Genomic DNA, 12,662 nt, shown 5'->3' on the forward strand with positions numbered 1-12,662 from the left:
GTAGAAAACTAACCCCGGCCGAGAAAAATTATGCCATTGTGGAGCGAGAATGTTTGGCAGTGAAGTGGGCCCTAGAATCGTTAAAGTATTACTTGCTAGGAAGGAAATTCAAGTTGGTGACAGACCATGCCCCCCTAACATGGATGAAGTCAAACAAGGAAAGAAATGCAAGAGTGACTAGATGGTTTCTCTCCCTACAAAACTTTAATTTCACTGTGGAACACAGGCCAGGGAAATTACAGGCAAATGCTGACGCATTGTCAAGGGTAAGTTGTCTGTGGGGACAAAAGGCTCAGCCCTCCGGTCTGAAAAAGAGGGGGGGGATATGTAGACATGTCACTGGAGAAGTGGTTGAGGGGGTGTACATCTCACCTAGGTTGCTACACAGTGTGAGATGGTAAATCCAGGATGGATCAGTTTCTCAGCAGCGATATGCTGCTGAGTTGTTATTTAATTTTGCCGGGCCTGGGTTTATATGGAATGGCAGGTAGGTTTGGTAGAGGGACCTGTCATTCCACATCCCCCGATCCAGTTCTGGGTTTGGGATCAGGTGAGCTTTGATCCTAATTAGCCTGGGAAGCTAAAGGCTCTGCAAGGTCTGCAGGTGATTGCTCTCAGCCAGGGAATGAACAATCTGTGTGTTGAAGGAAGCTGCAAGCACAGCCACTGCTGGAGCTAAAACTCACCCTGCGACATCCAGGTGAAAGACGCTGTGTTTGTAAGTGTCAGATAGGTGAGAAGAACCTGTTAGTAAGCGCCCAGCCGGGCTAGGACTTTTATTTTTGTTGTACTTAGAAAGCACGGTGTTGCTGTATATTTTGTTTGCTGGACTGTTTGTACCACGAATAAACGCCAAGATCTGCTTTATAAATTCCAAGTCTGCTGTGAACTGTGTCCAAACACACCCTACCCCGGGAAGATCCCTTACACACTTAAACACTAAACCTTTTTCTGACATTTGTCGGTTTAAAATAATTTTAAATATATATTCTTTTAGTAGACACCCTAGAGAATAAAATGGTGGTTGTTGCAATACTTTATGTCACACTGTATTTGCACAGCGGCGTTTCAAATGCAATTTAAAAAAAAAATGACTTTAATGAATTAAAAAAAAAAAAAAAGAAAAAAAATAAAGCTAACCAGTAAAGTTAGCCCATCTTTTTGTATAATGTGAACGATTTTACGTCGCGAGAATCGTGATCTTTTTATTCTAAGCAAAAAAATTGTGATTCTCATTTTGCCCAGAATTGTGAAGCTCTACCTGAGCCTGATCATTCCCAATTGTTCCTGCACTGGGGACGAGCAACACCGACTCCAGCCGGTGTTTTGGGTCCTGATTGAATAGATTGATATCTGCACAGCGATTGGCTCAAGCTGCTGTCAATCAAATCCAATCCAATCACAATCAGTCACAATTTGTTGGAAAAAGAAGAACTTAAAATGTAAATCCACCCTACCACTAAAATCCCTGCATCTACAGGCATCCACAATCTAACACTAACCCTGTAAAGAAGAATACACACCTTTTTTGAAGCTGATGCAGTCTCCAGCGGCAGAAGCTCTGCAGAGGACATGGCCGACAACGGCTGTGAAATTAATGAATGGAGAGTGACGTCACCAATAGACTTACTATGGGTCTTACGTTGTCGGCTGGCTCCTCTGCACCCACCTACCCAGAGAAGCCGCAGCTGATAGCTTAGCATTGGATCGGGTTGGATCAGCTTCAGAAAAGGTATGTATACTGATTTAATCTTTACAGGGCTAGATAGGCTAGTATTAGATTGTGGATGTCTGTAAATGCAGGGATTTTAGTGTTTATGAGTATGAGTGCCTATGGCTCTTAAAGGGACCAATGTATCTTTACGGTGGTTTGGGCAGCGGTGCCATTCTGCCGCCGTATATGTATTTGAGGCGGTTGGGAATCGGGAAGTGGTTAAAGCAAAATGTTTTTTTTTTCTAATTTTTAAAAAAAAAATTAAATACTGTCATTAGTGTAGTACAGCATCATCATATAACTGGTGTGGCGATGATCAGGGACATTGACTGGTGACAGCATGTTTTTACATACTATGAACAGAGTAATACAGTGTACTACTCTGGGGAGGTGATCAGGATTTTTTTTTTTTTACACACAATGATTGCTTATAACAGAGAATTGCACTGTTATAAGCAACCACTTCTTCTGAATGAAATCCATTCATTCAGTGTTTACTATTGTGATTAGCTTTGATTGGCCATGGCTAATCATATGGTACAGGTGGACTGTGTTTGGCCCCATCTGTATCATGCAATCACTGTGACCAATCACAGGGATCAACACAATAGTACAAAATGATTGTCATGAATGGAAGCTATCCATTGTGTACAATTGTCATGTGATCTGCTGTGATAGAGTATAGCGATCACAGCAGCAGGCTGGTACACTGATCTGTCATCTGGTGGACACAGTAAGCATCAGATAACGCTACAGCGTCACCCCTGGGGCATGAACGAGGTATGTTTTGGGGAGGACATCATAAGATGCCCACCCATAATGGCGAATGTCCCAGCCAGCCAGCATTTTACTATAGGAACTATAGGCCACGCTATGGAAATTCAAATATTTACAGGCCTGTGAAAAGTACACCAAATTAATTTTGAACATATCTGAACAGGCAAACTTTATATCTTCATTCAAACAGTGCCCACGTATAAAGAGGATATACTTAAACTAATGTCACATAAAATCGACATGGTGTATTAATTCTCATCATTTAAATTAAGAAAAATGTGGAGCTGTCACATAGAAAGAAAGTAAGTAGATCCCTACAATTACCACCTCTTCCATAAATCCATTGTTCTAGATTAGGTGCCAATAATTAGAACCTTATTAGACATCTAGGGTCTGGTGTTCTCTTTGGTATTTGTATGTGTTATGTCATCATGCCCAGATCAATTGGCTATGGGTCTGTCAAGGGATTTATTAAGACTAGTATATTAGCAATAAATCATTCTATTGTAAAGAAAACAATCTACAAGTAGTGCAGTCAAATGACTGATAATTTGTCCAGGACTGGTAGGGCCAGCAAAAAAAGCCCAGCAAAAAAAACAAAACACAAACATCTTGAAACTGAAAAAAATGTACATGAAGGAGAGCTCAAAAATGTCTCAGAGTTGAAAAAAGGCTGCTTTCACACTGAAAGCGCTGGCCATTAGCGCTAAAGCGCCGCTCGTTTTAGTGGCACTTTAGTGCTGTTTAAGCAGCACTTTTTGCGCAGCTTTTAGTCTCCCGTTTTGCATCGCTTTTAAGGTGCTGCCCATTCATTCCAATGGGCAGAACGTTTTGGGAGTGCTAAATACAGCGCTCCCAACCCGCCCAAAACGTGCTGCTTGCAGGACTTTTCAGAACGTCAAGCAAGCGCACCGCCCCAGTGTGAAAAGACACACTAGAGTGAATGGGCGCTTAGCAGAGGCTATTTCTAGCGCTAAAGCACTTGAAAACCACCCAGTGTGAAAGGGGTTTCAGACTGTGGGGTAGTTATGCAAATTACCTACAAGAAGTCATCTCTGCTTAAGGGGGCAGTACCAGCTTCTGAGACTGAGGTGATACGATCGAAAAGGCAATTTTTCATAATCTTCTGATTAAAGTTTTATATATATATGTATATATTAAACAGGCACTGTTTAAATGAAACATCTAATGTTTATCTTGTTCAAGTATGTTCAAAAGGTCAACAATTTCCATGGAGTGTACATATTTTTTTTTTTTACATGGCTGTACAACTTTTTAGCCAGCAAGAAGGCTGTTAGGAAATTCCCTTGTGATCAGTAAAAAAAACATCAGGTGTTCTGAGAAGCAGGAAAATTTATTTCTGATGTGGCCCACAACAGGGAGACATGCTTACAGCACGAAAGCTGAAGAAAAAGTCCCCACAAAAGAAAGTGTTCCGCCCTCACATATCCCACAAGAATAACATCTCTGTGCTTCTATTGGTTGAAAGAACATAAATAACGTGTCATGGCACAGGCTTGCACTTTATAAGCTATACATATTCCCGTACATTCTTAGGCTATCATATTTAGTTAAATCTAATCATCCTACTTACTATGGAGTTAATTAGGACAAAACAATACAATGAGTTAATACAATAATGTGCTCAGAAGTAAGCTTTTTAACAAATCAGTCTCAGGACTATTGTTTTTCTAATAGTCACACAATAAACATTTAAAACTTTTCTAACATTCCCTCCTCTTTGTGTGACTATTTTATCTCCACACATTTCGATGAAAGTCCCTGTGTTATACACTTTCGGACTGTATGTCATTAAGTTGAGCTTCAATGTCCACATAGGTCTCCTCAGAGGTAGAGAGGGTTTGATACATTGTTCTTGAGACTGCAGTTTCAATGAGTTTTTGTGAAAGTCCTCGAATACAGGGAATGCAGCAGCATCCGCAAGTGACCAAAACGGCCAAAGCCACAGCGATTGAGATCAAACATGATATGATAAATCCAGTCCATTTACCGAACCATCCTTCAAGCCAAGTTGTGAATGGATCATTAATACCTGAGTTTTCCGCCAATTCATTCGATAGCGCAGTCAGTCCTTCCAAGGCTCTGGTCACGGTCCCTCCAGGAGCTGTATTGTAGGGATAAATGTACAACACATGCTACCAAACATTTTGCATACCCTCCTCTTTCAGCTAAGACCATATCTAAAGCCATTCGGTTCTGCCAGGCCATTAGAGATGTGGGGGCCAACTGTTCTGCTAGGCCCTTCACAGCATCCCTAGTATAATTTACAAATCGTTGTTGGTTATAATATATATAATTAATCCAGTCAACATTTTTATCTATAGTCACCCACCAGAGAAGAGACTCAAACCCAGCTGTCACCTGATTCCTGGCTTTAAACTCGTCCGGCACCCCGCGAGGAACCCCAACCTCATCTATGTAGATCTGAGAGTCAAATGACCCCAAGGGAGAGGTGTCCCTATGATACTGTCGGTGACTCTTAGTCCACGGGTATTCTGACAGGATTCTCAGGGGCATAGCCAGCTGGACCATAGCGCAATCCCCTTGGGCATTGGCCGGTAGTCTAGCTCGCAGTTTCTTATCCCCAAACATCCACCAGACATCAGCTCTCTGAATGTCATGTCCAACCCAGTCACCGTTGTCCGTGTTAATCCTCTCCACACAGTAGTCATCAGGTAGTGACCCAAGATCCACCGCGCTACGGTTCCCTGGGAGTGCAAAACAAGTAAAGTTGCCCGGATAAGCGGTAACCGCTGGGGGTATCTGAGGTCTCTGTACTGGGGGAAACAACAAACTCAATGTGTGACCAGTAGAATTTGTTTCAGGTTTATAGCTCTTATTATACAATTGCAACATACATTTTAAACCTTCTGGATCTGTATTGTGATCTAGAGGAAAAGGAACTGTTGCTAAATGTGGTCTGGCTCCGGCACAAACTAAACAGTTTTCCTTTTTCAGAGTTCTAACCGTGTACCTCAACCATTCTAACCACTCATTTTTTTTCTTGGTAGCCCGTCTCCAAAGCTATGGCATCTTCTATTGTTAGGTTAGTGAATCTTATAGTTTTACTCAGAACTTCTATTTTAGTATGGCCTTCTTCTTTCCCTTCTGAGTCTACTTTTTCCTGTTGTTTAATTTTATTAGGAGGTAATACCTCAAGGAAAAATGTTCCTGAGGGGTCAGTTCCTGACACCCATGCTCCCATGGAATACAACCGCTGATCTTCCTTCCTCGGCTCCTTTTAATGTTATTAATAGTTGGTTACAGTTCTTACTATTTGTGCAGGGGGAGTTGGCCGCTTTTGTGATTATGAGTCTCTCCTTTATACCACTCTTTTTAGCCCCTGGTTGATTATACCCCCAATCTTGATGCGCTGTAGTCAACAGGGCCTGATCCCATGCTTGACATCCTGCCTTATTCCAGAGCCAGCAGATATATTTATCTGCCCATAGAAGTCCTCTAGCCCCAGTTGTATCCCCACAATCTGCAATCTGACAGAAGTCTACCAGTATAGTGCTAGTTATTCCCTCTATAAAGGTTAGATTTAATGCTTTTCCTGTTCTTTCCCAATCCAAAAGTTCCTCTACTCTTCCATAGCGCCTACCCCCTCTTATGGATGCCTCTCCTAGAGTCACCAGTTACCCAAGGATAATTACTGTCCCTTTCATCCTAACCAGCTACAGAGTTCCAGCGGATAGGATAGGGGAGTTGGAAGGGGAGGGAGACTTCACCGGTTTGAGACAAGTCCCACCTTGTGTGAGACCTCCCTTTGTAGCCGGACTTTCTGGACCTCTTGTAGCCAACTGGCCCTACTCTGCCTGTAAAACGTTTTTACAATGGGACTGGTGAATCCAGGTAGACCTCTCTACAATCCTTATCACAGTAGGGGTAGTTAAAAGGACTTTGAAAGGACCATCCCACCTTGGGGAGTACCACTGCTTTTTTCTTATTACTTTTTATTGAGACCCCAATCTCCCACATACACCTTTTCATCTTCTTTTGGGGGTGTGATATACATACTGGTCACAGCTACTAGTAGGCAATACATCCAATTATTTTTACCTATTTCTTCCATAACTTTTCTCAGTTTGCTTTTTAGAATGCCATTATGTCTTTCTACCAATCCAGCTGATTGGGGATGATAGGCACAATGGTATTTCCCTTTAATTCTCATCACTTCTATCAAATGTTGTATATTTTTTAATTACAAAATGGGGTCCATTATCACTGTAAATCCTTTCAGGGATTCCAAATCTAGGAATAATATCTCTTAGTAATGCTTTGGCTACAGTCTGTGCATCTGCACTTCCTGTCGGGAATATCTCCACCCACCCATTTGGTCAGGGTGCCTGGGTACCAAACAATATTTCTTCTTTTCACATTTGTCTAATTCAATAAAATCCATGCAAATGTGTTGGAATGGATATTGTGGTGTAGGGAACTCCCCTTTCTGTGGTCTTATACCTCCCTGAGCATTGTGTCTTGCACATATAAGACATTGAGAGCAAAAAGTTTTTGAGTAGTTTGTGAATCCATAGGCTGTACATACTTTATTTAACATCTCAGTCATCCCCCTGTTTGACACATGCGTTACTCCATGTGTCAATACTGCTGCATACCTAAATAAAGATTTTGGTAATACCGGTTTCCCTTCAGGTGATGTGTAAATATCATCAATTATTGTGCAACCCTTTGTTTTCCCCAGGGGGGGCATTTTGCTGCATATCAGTAAGGACTGTATGATCTATCACTATGATTTCTCGTCATTATTTTATGTGCAGCTTCATCTGCCCTTTTATTTCCCTTTGAGATGGGGTCCGTATATTTTGTGTGTGCTTGACATTTACAGATTGCAAGCTTTTTTGGTAACTGTATTGCATCTAGGAGTTCTAAAATGAAGTCCGTATGTGAAATTGGTTTACCACTGGAGGTGACCATCCCCCTGTTTTTCCATTGTTGTGCAAAAACATGCACTGTTGAAAAGGCATATTGACTGTCAGTGTATATGGTTACAGATTTCCTTCTGACAGTATACATGCTCTTGTCAGTGCTACAAGTTCTGCAACTTGTGCTGAATAATGTTTTGGTAGTGGCCCCGCTTCCAAAATCTCATCCTGTGTCACTACTGCATATCCTGTTGCATTTGTGCCATCTGGATTTTTCTTACTAGAACCATCAACAAAAAGTGTCATGTCAGGGTTAGATAATGGTACATCTTTCAGATCACTTCGTGGCAGTACCTTTTCAGCGATGGCAACAGTGCAGTCATATTTATACCCGTCAGTAGGAAGTAGTAGTAACGTGGATGGGTTTAATGTAGTACACCTCTGTATTGTTAAGTGAGGTTGTGTCAAGAGTATTGTCATACAGGAAAGGTGTCGTGCTGGGCTCAAATGTGATATTCTTTTGCTGTAACAGGATAACAAACACTGCATGTGGTACCTTTTCAGTTAGTAAAGTTGAATAAAGACACCAGTCCATCCGGTTCAGCCTGAGTGAGTGTCTAGCCTCTACCCCTGTACACCCACATCGTTCTCCACCCCCAAGGATCCAACGTCCCCATTCATATACCAGGGCCAAACCGGGACAGAAGCCAATCAACCCACCTGCATGTCCCCGGAGTGCGGGAGGAAACCAGAGCACCCGGAGGAAATCCACACAGGCACAGGGAGTACATGCAAACTCCAGGCAGGCAGCATCATGATTAGGATTCGAACCAGTGACCCCTTCACTGCTAGGCGAGAGTGCTAACCACTACACCGCTGATGCTACCAGTGCTTGTACACAGGGTGGAAGTACTCTCGTTGCACTGTCTATTTCTGTAGAGTAATCCTTCCTCTATGAGACCCCTCTAGTTCTGCCTCAGCAGTGTACTCTTCTGCATCCTCCTCCCTTTCATCACCTTGCATAAGAACCTTTAATTTCACATTCTTTTTTGCTTTTGCTTTCAAATACTTCTCAGAATGCTTAGCATATTGTAAAACATCTAAAACTGATGCAGTTCGGTAAGTAACCATGTTTTAAACAATGTAATCCTTATGATCCTGTTTCAATCCATTTAAAAAAAACAATCTTTAGCTGTTGCTAATATGCACTATTCACATCCTCAGCTTCGGGGAGCCCGGAGAGCACTCTAAAAATCTCTCGTAATTTATTTAGGTAGTCACTGACACTTTCTTTGTCTTCTTGTACTGTCATATTTATTTATTTTTTATTTTTTGCCAATCAGTCCGTTGTACCCATCTAAGCTGGCATCTGTTCAGTAGGGCAGTCAACCTGTTTCCTAAGTCTGGGCTTTCTGGAGGCAATGGATCCCCCCATCCATGTGCATTTGCTGGGGCGCAGGGGTCCCAATCCCCCTTTACCGAAGCCCAATCTGACCCTAATACTCTCCTCAGGGCTCTCTCTACTTCCACCCCATTCAATTTATAACTGTTCCGTAATCCCTCTATGTTTTCAATGAATTCAGCTGGACCTAATTTTGGATGTTTTATGTGTTCTGTAGCCTTTTGTATATCACTGTCAGTCCATGGTCGAAAAACAGTCATAGTCAAGGGATATGGCTGGCCCAGTGCATCATTCTGTCCTCCCCTTGGGTTTGGGACCTCTATCAAGGGGCATTCCTCACCATCCTCCACACCATACCTAATAGGAGGTTTACTTAGTCTCTTGGCTCCTGCTGGGGCACCTAGTACATGAGTTATGGCGTCAGTTAATGTTTCAAGGATCGATCTGTTCATCTCCAAGACTGAACTACTGTCTGGAGAGATTGAGGAAGTGGGGTTTTGTTCAGAGGCGGTTCCTTTGATGGGTGGATGTCACAGGGAAGGTGTTACTCTGGGCAGTTACTTGCACCTGAGGGGGAGGACCATCATAGGGAGGTGGTCTCTGGGTACAGCAGATGAGATCATCCTCTTTGTCCACTAGGGGCAATTGGGCTTGGCATTTTTCCTTTGTCCTTTTTCCTTCTACCCTAATTTTAGCATGCTGAAGCCAATACGCCGCCATTTTTAACCCATACTTTTTTTGAACTTTGCCTTTTGACTTTATAAATGTACCCAAATATAAACAGCATTGCATCATTAACACTTCACAGTTAAAAGTCTATGAATTCTAAAAATAACTCCAATCCAATATAAATATTTACTTTAAGACTATTTTTCAAACTCTTTTTCCCACCAAAAGTCCTAATATTTTCACAGATGCACAAATTAACCTCTGTCAGGCAATCTGCATTTTCTTGTTTCTGAGAAACAGCTTCTTGCAATGAAAACATCCTCAGCCTTTTTTTTTTTTTTTTTTTCATTTCTTTTCACATTCATCAAGCCACCTGATAATTCTACAACATTCATTCTATTTACTCCAAAATGCCATCTACCTTTTTTCTTTTATGCTAAGTTTCAATATATACAATATAACCCTTCTGTATTGTCATAGCTAATCAAGGGTTAACTTTACCACTTCTTAAAGAAAACATCCTTCCATGAGGGGAGGGGGAGGGGGAGTGCAGTGCTTAGGGGAAGAATGTTTTCTTATCTGCTTAGAAATATGCAGCACAAAAACCATGTCAATACAAGAGAAAAAAAAAACATCAACAAAGATAAAGTAAACACACACAGAAGAAAATTAGCCTTGCGATCTTTAAAAGATCACTTAACTAAACAGCGCTTTAAATAGTCAGGCAATAAACCTCTGACATTCGGTATACCTCAAATCTTTTTGTTATCTGTCCGGACAGCGGGCGACGTAATTTTTTACCTTAGACAACGTCCCCAAGTGTCTCTGTCTACGAGCACTGGATCATCTAGATATTATACGATCAATACCAATTAATTTCACACTGGGGCTGTGCCGCGTCAATGGTAAATCTCTGCTAGTTTTAGCCGAGCTTTACCGTTGCTTTAGCAGCGCTTTTAGGTGCTAACGGGGCGTTTTTACCTTGCTAGCGGCCGAAGAAAGTGTTAAAACTGCCCCTGTTGAGAGGCTTTCTAAATGCTTTTCGGGCACCGTTTTGGAAACGCTGACCATGCATTTCAATGAGCTGGGGCGTGTAAGGATCGCTGTATACAGCGCTCCCAAGCTACCACAAAGATGCTGCTTGCAGGACTTTTTGTAACGTCCTGCAATCGCACCGTCGCACTTGGGCTTTCACACTGGGGTGGGATGGGAGGCGGTTTTCAGGAGCTTAAAATGCGCTATTTTTAGCGCTAAAACTCCTGAAAAATGCCTTCAGTGTGAAAGTAGCCTAAATAAGCTTAAAAGTTATCACTCACTAACCTCTGAAGTTGCAGCCACCGCTGAGCAAAAATATATATATTTTTTTATTTGCTGTATTTCATTGTTCCCTAATGGTTTGTTCTCTTAATTTTGAAGGGATCACTAAAGAGCCAAGCTTTTCTTCAAAACGAAAAGTTCCATATTACCACCCACAGATTTCAAAATCATTTCAATGGAAGGAAAAGGACTATGCAGCAGACGGTATGAAGATAGATCGAGGTATTGGAAAGGACTTCGTAGATAAAGAGAAAATCGTTACTCCAGATGCGCCAAGGTCAAAGACGAAAGCTAGGTCCAAGTCAGCAGTGCCTAGAATAGAGACTGATAATGGGCACTCAGCAGCTCCCAGAATGCAGGCAGCTGAAGGCCACTCAAAGGTGGTAGAAACACGGCCTGCCAAGGGTAGTACACCTGCAACAGAAATAAAAAATAACCAAGATGACTCTAAAAATGTGCCAGTGCCGAAGATATCAATTCATAGCAAAGAAGCCAATGGGGTAAGCAACGGACTGTACCTTGTTGGTACCACACAGATTATGCATATAAAAGCACTAAATAATGATGAACATAATAAATCCACAAGCAAAAAAAGTGTAGAATAAAACATAATGGGGTTGATTTACTAAACCTGGAGCGTGCAAAATCTGGTGCAGCTTTTTCAGACAAAAAAAAAATGGAAGCTGATTGGTTTCTGTGCAGAGCTGCACCAGATTTTACATACTCCAGTTTTAGTAAATCAACTCCAATATTTTACTTTGACAGCCTCTTTTGCCTTCTGTTATAAAATAAATGTGTACTGTCCCAGGGTTTGATGTGCACTATTGTCTTATGTCTGTTGTAATAACAGAGATCATAGCTGTTGAAAATATGGGCCTATACTTTTCAGCATGCTTATAGTGATTCCAGAGTACAGTGGTAACTTTATTCAGTTCTGATTATTTTACATAGATAGATTATTGCACCATTGCATTGGGATCATTTGTATCTTTTAGGCCTTGTTCACACATACTGCGTTTTATTGCACTGCAGGTCACCGCAAGGACACAGTGGAGTTGATTTACTTGTAAGGGGAAAATCTGGTGCATAGAAACCAATTAGCTTCTAGTTTTTATTTTTTTATTTTTGTCAAAGCTTAAAGAGGTTGTAAACCCTGGGGGGAAAAGAAAAGAAATAACCCGTAAGACAAAGGCATGATGAGTCTTACATTAACCTGTAACACAAAGGCATAATGAGCTAGTATGTATCGCATACTAGCTCATAATGAAATACCTTAGAACAAAGCCCTCCTGCTGCGCTCGCACACCGCTGAGACAGGTGACATATTCCCCGGTGTTTCTTCCAGGTTTGATGGCTTTGGCGCTGTGATTGACCGGAGCCACGATGATGTCACTCCCGCACATGCATGTGGTAGCCACCATTAATTGGCACGGGCTCTGAAGTTTTGGCACGGTAAGCCGGACCTTCAGAGTGCATGCGCTGATGACGCAAGTGTAGGAGGTGTTCACAGTACCTGCAGGTAAGCCTTATTATAAGCTTACCTGTAGGTACAAGTAAAACATAAGAGTTTACTTCCTCTTTAACTGAACAAGCTGAAGTTAGAAGCTGATTGGCTAACATGTAGAGCTGCACGAGATTTTGTAGTTTCCAGTTTTAGTAAATCAACACCAATTTGTTTCCAATGTTTCCTGTCCACACCACAATGCTGGTGTCATGTGCAGTGCAGTGCACATCAACACATCGCAAGTTTATTGAGGGAAAAAAAGCTTTTTAATGTTCTTTCCCTTATGTAGACCATACATTATGCCATTTTATTTCTTTTAACCACAGGGGGAAGGAAAGAAAATAGCTTGATTCACCCATCAACACAGTCAGT

At 41.7% G+C, this 12,662-nt stretch overlaps 1 protein-coding gene across 3 annotated transcripts in view; it reads left to right on the forward strand.

Moving 5' to 3' along the window:
* Positions 1–12,662, forward strand: part of MDM1 (Mdm1 nuclear protein) — a 94,018-nt gene that overhangs the window by 15,090 nt on the left and 66,266 nt on the right. For all 3 annotated transcript variants that reach the window (XM_077469259.1, XM_077469260.1, XM_077469261.1), the window contains one exon: positions 10,886–11,286. In XM_077469259.1, the coding sequence (XP_077325385.1) occupies positions 10,886–11,286 (401 nt within the window). The remainder of the gene's footprint in view (positions 1–10,885; positions 11,287–12,662) is intronic.

The sequence above is a fragment of the Lithobates pipiens genome, unplaced genomic scaffold, assembly GCF_037356315.1.
Source record: "Lithobates pipiens isolate NorthernLeopardFrog02 unplaced genomic scaffold, aLitPip1_a1.2 Scaffold_8, whole genome shotgun sequence".
Lineage (NCBI taxonomy): Eukaryota > Metazoa > Chordata > Amphibia > Anura > Ranidae > Lithobates > Lithobates pipiens.